Source organism: Acanthochromis polyacanthus, chromosome 20 (assembly GCF_021347895.1).
Source record: "Acanthochromis polyacanthus isolate Apoly-LR-REF ecotype Palm Island chromosome 20, KAUST_Apoly_ChrSc, whole genome shotgun sequence".
Taxonomy (NCBI): Eukaryota; Metazoa; Chordata; class Actinopteri; family Pomacentridae; genus Acanthochromis; species Acanthochromis polyacanthus.
The window spans coordinates 3,476,945-3,496,121 of NC_067132.1; the positions used below are offsets into that span (position 1 = coordinate 3,476,945).

Sequence of the window (19,177 nt, forward strand, 5' to 3'; positions counted from 1 at the left end):
GTTTCAGCTCCTTCCACATATGTTCAATGGGATTCAGATCTGGGCTCATAGAAGGCCACTTTAGAATAGTCCAACGCTTTTCTCTCAGCCATTCTTGGGTGTTTTTGGCTGTGTGTTTTGGATCGTTGTCCTGTTGGAAGAACCATGACCTGTGACTGAGACCAAGCTTTCTGACACTAGGCAGCACATTTCTCTCCAGAATGCCTTGATAGTCTTCAGATTTCATCGTACCTTGCACACTTTCAAGACACCCTGTGCCAGATGCAGCAAAGCAGCCCCAAAACATTACTGAGCCTCCTCCATGTTTCACCGTAGGGACAGTGTTCTTTTCTTCGTATGCTTGGTTTTTGAGTCTATGAACATAGAGTTGATGTGCCTTACCAAAAAGCTCCAGTTTGGTCTCATCTGTCCAAAGGACATTCTCCCAGAAGCTTTGTGGCTTGTCAACATGCATTTTTGCAAATTCCAGTCTGGCTTTTTTATGAGTTTTTTTCAGCAGTGGTGTCCTCCTTGGTCGTCTCCCATGAAGTCCACTTTGGCTCAAACAACGACGAATGGTGCGATCTGACACTGATGTACCTTGGCCTTGGAGTTCACCTTTAATTTCTTTGGAGGTTGCTCTGGGCTCTTTGGATACAATTCCAACGATCCGTCTCTTCAATTTGTCATCAATTTTCCTCTTGCGGCCACGTCCAGGGAGGTTGGCTACTGTCCCGTGGGTCTTGAACTTCTGAATAATATGAGCCACTGTTGTCACAGGAACTTCAAGCTGTTTAGAGATGGTCTTATAGCCTTTACCTTTAAGATGTTTGTCTATCATTTTTTTTCGGATGTCCTGGGACAATTCTCTCCTTCGCTTTCTGTTGTCCATGTTCAGTGTGGTACACACCTTTTCACCAAACAGCAGGGTGACTACTTGTCTCCCTTTAAATAGGCAGACTGACTGATTATGAGTTTGGAAACACCTGTGATGTCAATTAAATGACACACCTGAGTTAATCATGTCACTCTGGTCAAATAGTTTTCAATCTTTTATAGAGGTACCATCATTTTTGTCCAGGCCTGTTTCATTAGTTTGTTTTTTTAAATAATTATGTTAATCAACAATTCAAAAGTAATGGCTGTTTTTGATTATTTAATTTTCAATAAATTTTTATTTATTGTTACTTTCGTGAGTTTCAAGTGATTTCGGTGAGAATTGTGGGTTTTTCCTTCTTTAACTGAGGGGTACCAACAATTTTGTCCACGTGTGTACTTAACAGATGGTGGTCCTTACCATCACTCTCTCAAAAAAGAGAGAGGCCTACATGTAAAAGTAAAAGTCTGGCAAAGAAATACTGCCAGATCACTCAAAATCACACCTGAGTGCAACCTGGTTTGGATCAGAGTCCTGAGCCGTCATTGGACATCTCAGGGATCCCCCAAAGTGGGGGATCCCTGAGATGTGGCGGTACGTCACCTTCCCTTTAAAGGCATTATGGAGGATGTTTTTTTGTTTAATTTGTCTGATTCACATAAAATGAATATACTGACCTTTAGTGGACTTGTATGTATGGTTTCTAAAAGAATAAAAAAAAAACTGTGGACATGGCAAGACCTGAAAAACATCAGCCAATCAACGCGCTCGAACCAAGGCGTTTGGTTTGCTCCCTTTCCTGTCAATCAAAAATCTTCCGGCTCAGGCCTAGTTACGTAGATTACGTACGCCTTGGACTTACGTGTTTTGTGTATGTGTTGCTTTGGTATAGTTTCGTAGTTAGCTGGCGACTTGTTTTGCTCATCTTTATTTACATAATGGCAGATAAAGATCCAGGGGGACCCAGCCGTAAAAGACAACTTCACAAGTCCTACGCAAGTTTCTGGAGGGGGGCGTTTCTTCGTAAATGTTAAGAGGGGGGAGGTTAGAGGGGGGTGAGGGAGAGGTTGTATGTGCGCATGCGCATGCTGCGTTCAAAGTCGTAGGAAATTAAATCTCCTCTAATGCTTTTAACTGAGCTACTGTAATCATCCATGTATCCCAATGTATGTTTCCTTGTTCCCTTAGGGGTGCTCTGGGGGTTCAGGCATACGGCTTCTATAAAGCCTCTTGAGACAATTTGAATTGTAATTAGTGCTATATAAATAAAAGTGAATAAAAGTGAATTGAATTGAACCACTGACTGTAACATGCCTAATTTGACATTCGAAAAAAAAATTAACAGAAAAAAACTGATACTGCAGAGGTTCACTAGTGATATTTTATGAACCATATGTACTTACATGTCTCCTTTACACAAAACAAAATGCATAGAATACTTTTTAACATGAAATATGTGTTCACAAAGATTGGGGGAAAACTCTTTAAACTTTCATAAGCTGATTTAGTAGGTATGACAAGCTGTACCACAGCAGCAGCAACACTGCCGAATAGCCTGATCCAAGGAGAATGGAGTTCAGAAATTTCAAAATAGTCCTCCAAAAATAACTAAGAATTTTCTTATTCTATTGTTTTTTCTTAACTTGGGCATTTTCTCCATTTTCAGACCCTACTTTGTATGCTGCAGAAACACACTGAACTGTGACTTTATTTATTGTGCTTATTCAATTGATATACATTGTTTGGGTAAATTTGATTATTGACAACTTATTTCATTAATGAATGTAATTAACAAAATGAAATGATTAATAATAATTAATAATTTTGGGGCACCACCCTGTCATCAGGGATAAATGATCAATCAATAATAATCAATGTTCCTGGAGGTGACCGTGCTATGTCTGAACACGACCATGGTTACAAGACTGCTGGCTCCACGTGCACCTTTAAAGCACACACAATGGCGCACAGTAAAAAACAACAGCAGCAACAGCACATAAAATCAAACATAAAGAAGGACGTAGCAGTCTGTAAAATACACAGGTAAGCTTTCATGCTAACTATCAAGTTTCTGCCCAGACAAAAGCTCTTACTTTCAGTTGCTCATAGCTCATAGCAAGGGTTCCATTGCGTCATTGTGTTCAAATGCATGATGGCTGCTGTAGTATCCTACAGTAGAGTGGGTTCAGCTGTGGTCAGCGTGGCAGGAAAGGATCAGCAGAGTTGACTCTGTTAAAGAAGGGGGCCTCAACAAATCCGTCTTCATCTTGAGAAATAATTATCTCCACATCTACAGGTATGAAAAAAAAGTCCAGGATGCTGAGCATTTCTCCGGGGATCCAAGCAATGTGTTAAAAACAGTCTTTTACTCAGTCTTTTATTTCTTAGATTGCTTGGCCACCGTTACAAGCAAGCTCGGAACTGTGGCCTAGGTCAAAAGTAATCCAAACATTTGTTTTAATTTGCTCCCTCTGGATGAAGCCAGGAGTTTCCTCCAACAACTCGTCACACGAGGAATGCCAGCAGGTGGCGCCCAGCAGCAGTGAAATAACCTGGCAATAGCCAGATTAATAATTGTGTAGTACTTGATAGTACTCCACAATATCAATCTGGGACCGCTCCATGTAAATCCATTCGGAGGAAAGAGGCACGGATTGGACAATGCAACAGTATGTCCCGCCTCTGACAGGTTTGTTTTTAGCCAATCGCGGGATTTTCACAACGAGCGGAGCCAATTGGTAGATTAAACTCTTACCAAAACCCGTAGGTAAAAAAGCACAAACATCTTTACCATCCAGAAATGCGCAAAGAGCCTCTCGTTGTTCTTCCTTCAAGGAAGCGATAGGAGATTCAGCTAAAACTGACTTAATAGCAGCATCTACACGATCGTTGTCCTCCGTTGCCATGCTTGTTTTGATCTACTGGCGCTTGGTGTCGTCTTCACACCCGGATATCCCGCCCCACACACGAATACTGCTGCGTGATTGGCCCGTGCCAACTTGGCTCTGTACGAACAGTGAATGCGGGAGCGGAGCAAGATGGTTTCTTGAGAGATTTGTGAACTCACAAATATCGCGAGAAATCAACTTGCTGGCAAGGTTAGCAGTTAAAGGTAGAGTCCCTATATTATCAGAGTACCGACAACTGGGGATTTGAAGCCATTTTGTTTCCATTCACTCAATATGGGACGCGCAGCGCGAGGTGCACATTCACGAAAACTAGTTATTTGTGGATTGTTTACTGATTTCAAGACATGTTTTGGACAAAATATTTTACTGGCTTGTTTTGTCTGGATGTCCAAGGTTGGATTATAGCCGTTTTTTGTGGAATATTTTCATCTGTGACTAGTTTTGAGCCTTCAAAGGTGAGTTGTGCTGTTCACGATATTTGTTGGACAAATGTGTTTATATTACCCGCTGTGGTAATCACATCTGAAAGTGGTTTATATGGCCGGATTCATGAGAATCTAAGCTTTCCATCGGTGTATAATGTTTCTATCATCGAGTTTGCAGCTTCGGTCAATTTAGTAAAATACGTTTTCCCGTTCGCCTGTACGGTGCTGCAGCTGTTAGCATGTGGCTAACAGCATCCTCATGCTAACGGCGGCTAACAGCCCAGAAACAGGTGAACAACACGGACCCTGTTCGGGTCATATGAGGCTGATAAGTGACTGCAGGTTGGACGGAAAACAGAAAATAGGAAACAGAAAACTGTCAGCTGTTTGTTGAATTGGAAATCATGTGAATGAAAACAGGGAGACTATTTTCAAAGCTCAGATTATACAACCATGGAAAGCTTACGGGCCGCTGAAGTTTAACGGGTTACCCCGTTAAACTTCAGCGGCCCGTATTTCATGCATCTCCATGCATGAAAATGGTCAAAGTCAAAATAACCACAACTGCCTAAAATCACATCAGACTTTTCTATCTGTCATTCACCCATACATCATAACATGAAAGTACATACATGGGACTAACCTGGCACAAAAACGACGATGAAGTCGGTTTCCATCCCACTCTCTGGACTTTATTTTCCCACAGTTTCATTCTTTCACTACTCCTGGGAAATCTAAACATGTGGAATCCCTTCTCCGATCTATTTGTGCACCCAAAGGCACAACAGCCCGTCATTTTCAGGTATTTATGAAGCCAAGAAAGACCTAGAATTACTCTCTGGGTTGTAAACAACGTTAATAGGCATAACCGGCGTTCATGAATTGGAAACAAAATGGCTCCTACAGATCACGTGACCAAATTTTTTTGGACCAGTCATGTTAATACTCTGATAATATAGGGACTCTAGTTAAAGGGAAGGTGAGGTATGGCCACATCTCAGGAGATTCCCCACTGTGCCTGGGGGTCCCGTCCAATGAGGGGCCAGGACTCTGAATCAAACCAGTTGCACTCAGGTGTGATTTCGGGTGGACTGGTAGAATGTCTTTGTTTCTTTGTAAAAAGGAAATAGAGAAAAAAATACCTGACAATGTAATCAGGCTTTTATTTTTACATATAGGCCTCTCTCTTTTTTCAGCAAGTGATGGTAAGGACCAACAGCCTATTAGAAGATACACTTAAAGGCACATGTAGTCACACTTTAACTTTCCGCAAATCACCCAGCTTGTGACATGGGCCTTGACTGCCAAGTTTATTTCCAGTGAAACACAAAGTAAGATAATCATTGTTGATCTGCTCTGTTCCCACAGTGATCATGAGAAAAAAATTGAATTAAAGTTTTGATCACCCAACAGATTTATGCATTTGGTCATGGTAATAATATGCTATATTATGTCATCCTAATAACCTAACGAAGTGATAATTTCCAAGGTGTATGCTGACAAAGTGGGGTCCAAAGATGAAAATATGTCCATGTTAACAATATACATACATTTTCCTCGTTATATTCAGACAAAAAACATTCTGAACCGTGAACAAATACGCTCATCTGCTTGGATAGTAGACTTTTATTAACAGGAAACTTTAATGCCTTGACATATTTTTACTGAAAATCTGATGCACTTACTGTATATGAGCAAGACTGAAATGATTAATTCCCTTTCAAAAAGTATAGCCAGTAAGGGAAGTGTTTACTGTTTCTCCAGCTTACAAAGTGGGATAGAAAATTAAAAATGAGCCCATATTGAAAAGACATTTTTTTCTTAGCTAAATTTGGAAAAGCATTTTGAAACTCCTGAACTCCATGCTACCTGAATTTGGCCGGGCCAGGATTGTTTATTGTCAAAGATTTGCAGCTGTTACTAACTGCATGTGGGGATTTCTTTTTAGGTGGATTTTTAATTTATTTATTATTTTTTTGAGAAAGTGTAGAGCTTCAGGCATTAAAGGCTTTTTGACTTCATTGGTCTGCAGACGAAATCACAACTCAGAGGTTAATGCTAAACTGAAGAGTTTAGAAGCAGAGTGGTCCAACCCACTTTCTGTAGTTTTTTGAGAAGAATGGGCTCAAAGTTTTGCGTTTTCTAGACTGGCCTAACATTCGAAGCACCACTGTAACAGTGTATTTGCATTGTGGGTTCGACCACTTTGCCACTACAATCTTGACCATAAAATATTACAGAAGTTTTATAAAACTCAGTTCAGATTTTTTGTTTCCCTCACTCTGCTTCTAACCCCATCAACTATTTTCAGTGTCATCACAAAATAATGATTCACATGTTGCTGAGTTGAAATTACCTGGTCTGAATATGGAAGTTATTGGTGGTCCCTGTATGCTCAAAGTCATGGATGGCAGCTGCAAAAATGATGGCAAAGATCTCCAACTCAGTTAGCCAGTGCTGAGATGTGATATTTGGGGGGGAAAGGAAAAGGACAGAGATCAAACTTTTGGAAAATAGGTGCTCAACCCATGACCAGGAATTATCTGAGATGGAATCTACACTGAAATAGGTTCATGTTTTATGCACAATGTTTTAAATCTGTAAATGGGTCTTGTTTTACTGACACCTGACTGTCACAACCCCAAAGTGTGAAAATTTATCTTAAAAGGCACTGTTTCAGCAGTTCCGTGTTTAACCCATAAGAACCCAGACCCATTTATCCTTAAAGGACTTAATGAGTTAAAGTCAGACAGAACAACACGGTCTCACGGGGATTCGTGAAACTGTCACGTCAGTTTTTGTTTCGGTTTCGTGCGCACCAACACGATGTCGTCATGTTTTTCGTGCCGCTCACCACGAGCGAAACCCGCTGTGGTAATCACATCTGAAAGTGGTTTATACCGGAGGATTCATGACGATCTAAGCTGCCCATTGGCGTTTGCGGCCGCCGCTGCGGCCGCCGCTTCGGCCGCCAGACATTCTTTAAATTCCTATGCAAATTAGGCGGATTCATGACGATCTAAGCTGTCCATCGGCGTTTGCGGCCGCCGCCGCGGCCGCCATTGCAGCCGCTGGACATCCGGCCGCAACAGCGGCCGGATCACATCTGAAAGTGGTTTATACCGGCGGATTCATGACGATTTAAGCTGTCCATCGGTGTCTGCTGTGGCCGGATGTCTGGCGGCTGCAATGGCGGCCGCGGCGGCGGCCGCAAACGCCGATGGACAGCTTAGATCGTCATGAATCCGCCGGTATAAACCACTTTCAGATGTGATTACCACAGCGGGTTTCGCTCGTGGTGAGCGGCACGAAAAACATGACGACATCTTGTTGGTGCGCACGAAACTGAAACAAAAACTGACGTGACAGTTTCACGAATCCCCGTGAGACCGGGCTGGACAGAAAGCTTTACAAGGAAGAGACTAGGGCACTCAAAGTGCTTGTTACACTGGTGTCACCGTGAGTTCTTATGGGTTAAATTTGTGTTTAAGTTTGGGTAGCGGACTTGCTACATGAGCCATTTAGTCCTTGTGAAACCAAAGTGAGAACTGTGTCCACATTCTCGGTACAACGTCAGACACGTTTCTGCAGAAAGTTTGGATTTCAGTCGCTGCTCCTTCGTGTCAGGAGGAGCCAGATGAGGTGGTTTGGACATCAGATGATTCCTGGGAGGCTTCTGTTGGAGGTTTCTGATCATGTCTGCCTATATTCTAGGGGTCAATTGATTATTAGCTTGCCAATTATGGAGGCAGATGTTTGCCATTTTTATGATGTACAATTTTTTTTATTGACCGTTATCGTTGAATTAGTGTGCTGCTTTCTCTCTCTCTGCAGTCCCTTTGTGGGCTCAGTCTGATCTGATTGGCCGTTATATGGGTTAGGGTCAGCAACAGTCAGTCACTGAAAGCTATTAATTACAGACTGGGACTGATGAGCGCATTGGCAGAGCAGAGCAGCTGTGGTGAATTAGCAGAGCTATTTTGCAAGGTAAGGTAACAGACACTGCTAAAGGTTTATTTAACACCATAGTCTTCCACAAGCGTTCCTGCTGTTCTTGTTCTACAGAGAAAGCCTCAATAATTCCTTTGTAGGTGTTAACAAGTGGTGCAGCTGGAACTTGTTTTGCCAACAATGTCTGGCTACAGCTATTGCTAACAGGTTTGCTATGCCTCTTGGCCTGCAGATAACGCTATCTGGAGTACCGTAGCATCTTTCTAAAGTAAGATTAACTCTGTGTCCCACCTCATCCCACTCTGTTCTGACTGACAGACACTAGCAGAGACAGTCTGCAAAAACTGAACAGAAAGTACAGCCATGACGACAAATTGAGAAATTAGCTGCTTTAACTGTGGCTAATAATACAGTAATGGCTACTGACTGAGTTAGAAAGCACAGGTTACCCCAAAACCCCGAGTCTGGAAAACAACAACAACAAAAAATCATGCTTTAGAATATATATATATCCCAATCAATCTCACGGTAAGCAGAGAAGAGCGCTGTGTTGTTACATGACACTCAGACATCGTTGTTCACACCATCTGTTGTACGTATTAAGTTCTAATAATCCTTCTCATTGAGGTAGCCTTGTTGTGAATAACAGATTCCCTGATTACATGCTGTGAATATACAACATTTACTGTACACTACCAGTCAAAGGCTTGGAAACAGCTTAGCCTTTAATGTTTTTTCTTTATTTTCATGACTATTTACATTGTATATCCTCACTGGAGGCATCAGAACTATGAATGAACACATATGGAGTTGCAACCGTGTGAAATGAGTCAAAACATGTTTTATATTTTAGATTCTTCAAAATAGCCACGCTCTGCTTTGACTACTGCTTTGCACAATGTTGGCATTCTCTGAATGAGTTTCATGAGGTAGAACCTGAAATGCTCCAGGTTCTCCAGCTTCCTCCCTCAGTCCAAAACATGCTGAGGTTAATTGGTAACTCTACATTGTCCGTAGGTGTGAATGTGGATGCAATTGTTTGTCTCTACATGGAGCCCTAGGATAAAGTGTTACCTGTCCAGGTGTCTCCTGCCTTCACTCTAAGTCAGCTGGGATAGACTCCAGCCCCCCCGTGACCCTAATGAGGACTTAGCGGTGTGTAGAGAATGGATGTTGAGATGGATCTCAGATCTGTAATCACTGTAGATTGGATCTAATTTAACAATTGGATTTGTATGGTGAAGAAATCACAGACAATAAAACTCAAGACCATCCCGTGGGATAAACACATCCATGACTGCTTAGATGCTGATATGAATTTAACTGCAGTGTTATTGGAATGTCACATAAGCTTATTCTACTACTTAACTTTGACTTTCTTTTTAAAGGTTCTTTGTTCTTTTGTGAGGGCATTTCCTACTGTTTTAATTGGCTTTTTACTAGTTCTCAACTATTATTTTTCTATGGCTTTGATTTTTCTAAGTTTTACTTAAACACAGACTTCTGGTTGATTCCCATGATGCACTGGGCCCCTCTCCTCTCCTCTTTTCTATCTCTCCATACAGTTATATATCACATGACATTCACTAACTCTGTGTTTTCCCCATGGCCCTGTGCTTGTCTCTGGATCTGCAGCTACACATCTCTGATCTGTAACCGCTGACCTCACAATCTCTAAAATGTTCATTGTACTGTTTGTATTGTTTGTTTTCCATCGGCTGTCCTCCTACCCCCACCCCAACCCCTCCTGCTATCCCCTGCCCCCTCAGATGGCTGTCTTTCCTGATTCTTTCCTGAGCATGCTTCTCTCTGAGATTTTTTCTTATCTCCCTGTTAAAGAACTTTTTTGGTTCCTTCCCACTGTTGCTGACTGCTTGCTCATAGGGAATCCAAAGCCACCTGTGGATTGTTGGATTCTCTGTTTTTTAAAAATAAAATAAAATCATAAGGCCTTTATCTTACTATGTAAAGTGCTATGAGATGACATACTTTATGTTGTGAATTGATGCTATATAAATAAATTAAATTGAATTTAGGGATATGGATTCTGTAAAGCGTCTTGGACAATTTGACCTAAAATTAGTGCTATATAAATAAAATTGAATTGAACTGAATTGAATTAAAGAGGGGCTTTCTAATTTACTTTTACAATGCAACACCTCAAATGTTTTCTTTATAACTGAACTTTGACTCTTTCACCAGGGCACATTTTTTTCAACTTAACTACTAGACAATTAGAAATTTCTTGGGGCAATCAATGTCACTCTAAAAATTGTTGTAGTTTCTTTTAATTTTCAACGCACAAAATTCTCGAAAATCAGCAAAAATATTTTTGTAGAACTTGGCTTTTGACCTCACTGATCACATGCATAAAACCTAAACAAAACCCGGATTTTTTCTGACACATCAGCTAATTGATCAGCTGATTTCCTTGCATGCATCCCAATGGCAAATCTAACACAGGGTATCCTATTTATCCTGTTTTAGCCCTCCCAATGTTGCTGCTTCCACTGCAAGCCACTTTGCAAACATTCCACCCGAGCTTCTGTGTTTGACTGTTGTCAATGATGCCTACTCCTTTGTACAGCACTTCGGTGAACTGAGGTTGCTTTAAACATGCTAAATTAAATCTGATTTCATTAGAGTTATACTTTGGGGGTTGTTGCTTAGTCCCTGCTTTTAACTTTCCATGTATGCTCATAGAAGGGCAAGAAGGTGTGTTACCCCGTCCTAAGGCTTTCCATGCGTGCATGTGGAAGGGTCAAGGAGGTCCCAAAACAGAACCATACCACCAAGCATAACTACAGCAAATATATATTTTTTAAAATCATTGTAATAGATTCATTAATTCATTTAGACTTTCCAAATGTTCAAGACAAATGGACATGTTTTGGTAGGGTGTGACTTAGGAAAATCTCTTTATGTTGAATGACTGCGTATTATTGGTACTCTAAAACCTGTTGAATGGTCTTGAGATGAAAACTTGTAGCATTCACCCAGAATCACAAGGCTTACCACCATGCCAGTCTTGAGGAGCAAGTAGTGGATGGTCTGTGTGACATCAGCAGCATGCGTGAGGTTGTGATAGGGGTTCTTGTGTTTGCTATAGCCCACTTCCAACGAATCCACAAATGATAAGAGTGCAGAGACAGGAACCTGATGGACAACACAAGAAAGAAACATGATAAATGACAAGCACTGCAGTGATAAAGTCAGCTAGTCATCATATTTTCATTGTTTGTGGTTCCAAAGTTATGGTTTTGTAGGCCAATAGAATGAAACCAAATTGGAAATTTGGATTTCCCATCCAGGTATTTCTTAACAAAGTCACTTGCTATGGAAGCCATCTGTGTTTGAGCTTACCTTGAAACGACTGATCAAGTCATATCTGGTGAGCAGCTCATAGAAGACAAATCTCAAAGCATGGTCCCCACTCGCATCATTCAGTGCAAAGACATCAAAAGACCACATGTCCACATGCTAGAACAGATACATAAAAAATGTTTATATTAGCACGTCAGCACCTGTCTGTGTAGCTGTTCATTACCAGTACACCTTTAATACTGAAATCATACACAAGAAAACAAAAAAAATGTCTGTGACATTATAGAGTTAGCCTGCACTGCAAACAGTGTATGAGTGTGTGCATTCTTCCTGTTGGTTGCTTCATAGATAGCAAAACATGTTGCAAGGGTTTTGTAAATCAGTTCAACTTGGAAAGTTGAGTAGAAACTGTCCCAGTTCTGTCTGACAGGGCCTGACCCAAAAAAGCAGCCGAACCCATATTTATTGCTCAGCTGATTTCATTCTATGCAGCCCATTGGTAAACCTAAAATGGAGCACACTGTTTAAGTCGCTGATGAACAACTGCAAGCCACTTAGCAAACATTTGAAACTGTGCATTGAGTAGAAACTGCTCCACTTATGGCAGGTCACCTTTGTCCCTACCAAGCTGCTCCATTTCTTATTGATCTTTCACTTCTCCGTTTCTAACCCTTTCTGCTCCCTTTTCTGCCATTCCAGCAGACTTTCCTACTCCCCAACCTTTTAAATATCAAATCCTACTGTTAATGTGTTGTACTTTAGTTGTCATCTAGTTTGGCTTCTATCAGACACGCTACTTTCTCCCCATTCATCGTGTCACGGGCACCTAAAATTCAGGTAATTATTGCCACTCTGTCCTTACCCCTCCATGTATGACACCTAAAATGGACCTAACCTACACTTTCCTCCAAAAGTATTGGAAAAGTGAGGCTGATTCCTTTATTTTTGCTGTAGAGTTAAAACATTCATTATTTGATATCAAACAATGAATTTGAGACAAGAGATCAACATTCAGCTTTTATTTCCAGATATTTACATCTGGATCTGATACACAGCTTAGTAGATAGCATTATTTGTAACGCAACATCAGATTTTTAGGTGAGCAAAAGTACTGGAACAGATAAACCTAAAATAGATTAAAGTGAATAAGACTTCATATTCATTTGCAACTCCTTTATAACTGCATCAAGTCTGTGACCGATTGGCATCACCAAACTTTAGCATTCTTCTGTTCGATGCTTTTCCAGGATTTCACCACAGCCTCTTTCAGCTGTTGTTTGTTTTGGGGGGTTACTCCCTTCAGTCTCCTCTTTAGCAGGTAGAATGCAGCTCTACAGGGTTTAAGTCTGGGGATTGACTTTTTCAGTCTAAAACCTTCCACAGCAAAATAGTTCTGTAGACTTCTGAGTTCATTTCTCTGCTGCCATCATGTTTTACATCATCAATGAAGATCAATGAGTCAATCCCAGAAGAAGCCATGCAGCCCAAGCCATGACATTACCTCCACTATGTTTCATAGATGAGGTTGTGTGCTGGGATCATGAGCAGATCATTTCTTTATCCAAGTTTTAGACTTTCCTGCTAAAGGTTCATCTTTGTCTCATCAGTCCATAAAACTTTGTCCCAGAATTTTTGAGGCTCAAATCTGACTTTTTTCGGAGCAAATTCTAGCCTGGCCTTCCTGTTCTTCTTGCTAAAGAGTGGTTTGCATGTTCTGGTGTAACCTCTGTACTTTTGTTCATGAAGTCTTCTGTGAACAGCAGATTGCGATACCTTCGCTCCTGCCCCCTGGAGATTGCTGCAGATGCCACTAACATCATTGTTTTAGTGTCTTTCTTTACAGTCTCACAATGTTGTGAACTGCTCCTGTTTTCCTTGTTTGAGATCTGTTACTGAGTCCACCAGTGGTTTCTATCTTCTTCAGGACATTCCAAATGGTTGAACTGGCTATGGTCAATGTTTGTGCAATGACTCTGATTGATTTTCCATCTTCTCTCAGCTTCACAACTGCTTGTTTTTTTACCCATACACAGCTCTCTGGTTTTCATGTTGGTTACAACTCTAACTATAGACGTAGTCTGCACAGGAAAAACACAAATCTGAAACTAAACATAGACATAGAGTGCTATTTATTGTTTTAGTAATCAGTATAATAGGACACACCAGGGCAACAACACACACCTGTCAGTCACATGGTCCAGTTCTTTTGCTCACATGAAAAATGGATGGGTTCAAGCAAAAGGTGCTATCTTTTAAGTTGTTTATCAGATCCAGATGTAAATACCAGAAAATAAAAGCTGAAATGTTGATCTCTTGTCTCATATTCATTACTTGATGTCAAACCCAAATGTTTTCAGTCTACAGCAAAATAAAGGAGCTAGCCTCAATGTTTCAATACTTTTGGAGGGGCATGTAAGCGCCTGTTAAACTGCAGCTTTCACTGTCCAAACACAAATGAAATAGCAGGAGTGGAATTCTCCTTTATACTCTCATTATATTAGGATGACAGCTGTCTTCCTGACCTGGTAAAACTGGTTTCAATCCTCCCTCAGACCTGCAGCATTTCAAAAATAAATGAATGTAGAACTTTAAAGCATAACATTAAAATCTATGTAAAATAATAATAATAATAAGTGCACAAAAGTCCTCATTGAATTTGCAAATCATGAAAGAATGAAAGAGGTTGTCTCATGAATCTATCACAGCCTCTTCTCCACACAAAAAGAAAAAGACAGAGTCATACCTTCAGCACAGTGATGACATTTGAGGGATAAGTGAGACCGGCCACATTGGAGGTTCGTCTGTACATCCTGTCACACACATCATTACACACAGGGTAAAAAAACACATCCTAGCACACAATGAAAGCACCACTGGTAGGTATGCTAGGAACCAGAACTTTTTTTTCTTTTTCTTTTTAGTCTTTTCTTTTTAGTCCTTTCTTTGGAAAAATAATCATCAACACAACTGAGCAAAGCAGACCAGAGTTAGCCTAGCCGCGCTAGACAACCCACCGCAACGAATTTAATTCTCTGCCAGGGTGGGTCTAGTTACTCTCCATAAGGCTCGAGGCTGGATTCTCCTAAAACTGGCCGGACCAATCACCATGAAGTGTAGAGTCAGAAGGCGGGCGTAACGAAGTGACGACAGAGGCGCGACGATTCTGACAGAAACAACCGGCCCACAATAAACAGTTATCTTTCGACTCGGCTTTGGCCACAGCCCTTAAAGATTTGAAGCTAAAATTCAACTTGAAAGATAAACAAAGGACGGCACTGAAGTGTTTCATTGAGAAGAAAGACGTATTTGGACTTATGCCGACGGGATATGGCAAATCCTTAATATACCAGTTGGCTCCGCTGGTTGGGAAGCTAATGGGACTTAGCCACAATCCACCGGCGCTCCAGGAACTACGTCAGCCTATTCGTTGCACTGATTGGTTGTATACCTACCCAATTGCTGCAGAGTGATTTGAAAGACAACCTTTTAGCCCGCCTCCATCCCTGTCGAGCGGCCCTAGACCCTTGTGCCTTCAGAACATGGGTCTAGCGCGGCTAGGCTAGACCAGAGTCTGTGTCGGGACAAATTTCCAAGAAAATATTTCAAGCCAGTATCTCCTTTCTCTTTTCTTTACAGGAACAAAGAAACAGTTATACAGTTAATAACTTCAGCCAGAATCTCCATAACTTGTGAGTTAGTGATAAATTGTTGTTCTGGAAGGAAGGTCATTGGCTGAATTCTGACTGGCTGCCACTCATCTTTATATATTATTTGTTGACTTCAGTCATATCAAAACAGAATATATATATTTTTTATTATCTATATGCTTTATCCTGTCTAAGGTGCAGGGACTGAAGCCTATCCTAGTTGACTTCGGATGAAAGACAGGGTACATCGGATGAAAGACAGGGTACACCCCGGACATGTTGCCAGTCCACCACAGGGCAAATAGGCAGAAAGATGAGCCATGCACACTAATGCTCACACCTAAGGCCAATTTAGAATCAGCAATTAACCTAAGCATGTTTTTGAACTGTGGCAGGAAGCTGGAGCACCCAGGAAGAGCATACCAACTCCCCATAGAAACATCCCCGGCTGAGATTTGAGACGACAGTGCTTGCCACTGCTCGTCTGTATGGGTTTGTTAAATGTGAAATAATCCATTTTCGATTATCATTCATCAAATCTAACCAAACCTAACCTAACCTAAACTGAAGTTAATACCTGAATCTGACGTGTTTTACTAAAAAAGAAATTGTCCCATACAACTGTATAGCTTCTGTGAGCTTTTTAAATTAGCAGTCAATAAAACAAAGCAAAAAGCTATACACAGCATGTGTACAGCATCTGTGTAATTCCTCCAGTTTGTTTTTGTTCTGCTGGCCAGGCTAAGAGTACTACATACTGATTTGATAATCTATGTGCTATACAGCTGATTTACTGAAGCAAACCAAAGCAGTGAAACCTCTCCACAAAGATGCCAGCCTGCACTGCATGGACGATGCTGCGGAAGCGTGGCTTGTCTTCAATGCGGCGCAGCATCAGGCCCCTCTGCCGGGTAAAAGTGGAGGCGAGCCAGTCACGAACCTCCAATGGAACAGCGTCCGACTGGATATCACTGAGCTCATCCTCTGGATCCACCCCCCGTCTGCAAGAGTACACCCAAAAACCCAAAACTCATACAGCATTCATTTCTGCAGGCTACGTTACACCCAAATATACAAATGACCATCTTGCTTAGTGCAGCTGCAGTGTTTATTTACTTGCACTTCTCTTCATCACACTTTCTCTCCAAAAATGTGAATGATTTTACTTCTATAGCAGCAAAGACATGCATTTATGCCTGAACTTAAAAAAGGTAAATGCATATAGAATCATGTTAACATGACCATGTTTGGCACATAGTGTTGACTGATCTACTCATGGTTCCATCAATTAATTAAAAAGCCTTTATTTTGGTTTGTAGAGATTTCTAACGATATCAAGTCAGTCCTAGTTTCATGTGTCAAACAAGTTTTGATAAGTAATTTTGTATGCTCACAATGATTACAATTTAGCAATTTAATAATCCAATATAGATATTTTTCAGTATCTAGTGTGGTTTCATGTCCCAAACATGTAAATTATGTTCATTTGTATGTTGTTTCAGTTCTGCCTCATGGAGGAGAATCTACTCTGATGCAGCATTCATACATAATGCTGTATCAGTGTATACCATTTAAAATCAGCACTGAAAAGTATACATAATCAAGCCTGAAAGAGACAGGAGCATAAATATAGCATTTCAGAGAAAGTGTGAGAAGAGGCGCTGCAGTGATTTACAGTATAACAACAACAATGTCTTTTGAGCATTGAAGCATCTGAACATGTTCAAGTCTAATCTGAATATTTTTGCTCAAAATGCTTAAAAATCAGTATCGAAACTTTTTTTAATTAAAGCGAAACTAACATCAAGTCGCCTTGCCTTGTTTCCTCAATGTATAAAGATTCAAGGACTGAGGCAGCATACTCCAGGGTTTTCTTCAGTTCCACCACAGATGCCTCCCCCATCTCCAGCTGCTTTACAAGACATCGCAACCTGAAATGCAGTGTCCATACATAACCACACAGTGAAACAGCTGACCTCATTCAAATACCATGGAGTTCATGTTGACAGTGACATGAGTTGGCAGATGCAGGTTGCCACCGTTTTTCTGCCAAAATCCATCAGAGCATTCCTTTCCTGCTTAGATTTTGTTTATTTGGGGTTGCAAAATCATGATGTTAATCTTTTACAGAGCAACAATTGAATCCATTATTCAGTATTTTATCACATCAGTTTGGGAAACTGTCAAATCTAAACCTCAGATACACAATCTAATAAAAACAGTAGGTAAGATTATGGGGCACATTCCTCTGAAACCTCCAGGAGGTTTTTAACCAGGCCGTCATTTCACAGGTGAAAACCATTTTAACAGACAGCTCCCATATTCTACATACAGAATACACAGTTACACACTGTGGAAGTCAGGGAGGAGGGTCAGGGTCCCTCTCTGTAATCATAAAAGTTACAAACATTCATCTGTACCTCTGTCTGTCAAGTTCATCAATGAGCAGACATGAAAGACTGGTGCCAATCGCTTCTTGGGTCTTTATGATGACTCTTTATGAGCTAATATTTCCCTTTGCACATTGGCTATTGACTGTGTTTTGATCTGTTTTTACTGTCTTGGTTGGTTTTTACTGTCTGTATACTTTTATTCTGTGCTCGTCTTGTTGTTTTTATGCCCTGAATGTTTATTGTTTGTGTAGAAGTGCCCCTGAGTCAAATTTCCCCCGTGGGAGACAAATCAAGAACTTTGACTTGACTTCATTGCTTTCCAATTGGTCAACCCTCTCTGAATGTGCCTTAGCTTTCCAGTGCCACATGGTTGTGACCTGTGGAATCAGTTCCCAGTTTGGGTTCGTGAGGCAGACACCCTCTTTATTTTTAAGATTAGACTTAAAATTTTCCTGTTTGATAAAGCTTATAGTTAGGACTGCTCCCGATCAGATGAGTTGTCCTTTAGTTATCCCTTTAAGCTTCAGTCAATTCCAGCCGTTTTCAGTACAAAAAATCGCTAATATTCTATTTTTAAATTAAAAAAAATTACGAAAAATACGGGGAATATTGGACGGGCATCGCGAGGTGCATTTCCTTGAAAATGACCGATTCGGGGATTTTATACCGACTTCAGGACATGTTTTGGACAAAATAGTTTACTGGCTTGTGTCATCTGGATGTAAAAGGTTGGATTATGGCCGTTTTTTGTGGAATCTTTTTTCTGTGTGTAATAATGAACCCGGAAATGTGAGTCGCGCTGTGTGCGTTGAAGCCGTGTACAGAGAACGGATGGATGAATATTCGTTTTTGTCGGACAAATGTGTTTTTCTCACCCGCTGTGGTAATCACATCTGAAAGTGGTTTATACCAGCGGATTCATGAGAATCTAAGCTTTCCATCGGCGTATAGTGTTTGTATAATCGTGTTTGCACCCGTCGGACATTCTTGAAATTCCTATGCAAATTAGTAGGTGTACCGCCGGCGGTACACTGAAGCTTAAGGGGTTATACTGCTATAGGTTTAGACTGCCGAGAGATTCCCATGGTGCACTGGGCTCCTCTCTCATACTGGTATCTATCACATTACAGATCACTAACTCTGTGTTTCCCTCCAGGTCCTGTGTTTGCTCTCTCTGCAGGCGTCTCTGGATACATCTCTGATCTGCAGTTTCTGGCCTCACCGATCTCCAAAATTTTAATTGTTCTGTTTGTATTGTTTGTCTGTTCTTGATCTGTTATCTTTCTATCCCCACCCCAACCCCTCCTGCTATCCCTCACCCTCCTCATCTTCACTCTCACTCCAACCGGTCGAGGCTGATGGCCACCTTCCCTCAGCCTGGTTTTGTGTGAGGTTTTTTTGGTTCTTTTCCCGCTGTTGATGATTGCTTGCTCACTGGGAATCCAAAGACTTTGGATTGTTGGGTTCCCTGTTCTGTGTTCCTCCTTCCTCCCTTCCCCATTCCCTTCAGATGGACTGTGTGGCATGTAATTACTACTTCACCTAATCACCTGCATAAATACACCTGCAGCAGGGAGCACCTCCACCTGATCACCTTCATCATTCTCCTCCATAAAACTGGGCTTGGATCATCACTCCTCTTTGGCCTGTTGCTAAGCATGTGTGTCAGCCA

General features: G+C 41.1%; 1 protein-coding gene across 1 annotated transcript in view; it reads right to left on the bottom strand.

Annotated features, from left to right (window-relative positions):
• Nucleotides 1-19,177, bottom strand: part of pde1ca (phosphodiesterase 1C, calmodulin-dependent a) — a gene marked incomplete at its 5' end in the record, with an annotated part of 43,223 nt that overhangs the window by 14,264 nt on the left and 9,782 nt on the right. The window contains 6 exon segments of the mRNA XM_022204826.2: nucleotides 6,547-6,647; nucleotides 11,157-11,297; nucleotides 11,505-11,621; nucleotides 14,209-14,275; nucleotides 15,931-16,113; nucleotides 16,930-17,043. Of these exon segments, the coding sequence (XP_022060518.2) occupies nucleotides 6,547-6,647; nucleotides 11,157-11,297; nucleotides 11,505-11,621; nucleotides 14,209-14,275; nucleotides 15,931-16,113; nucleotides 16,930-17,043 (723 nt within the window).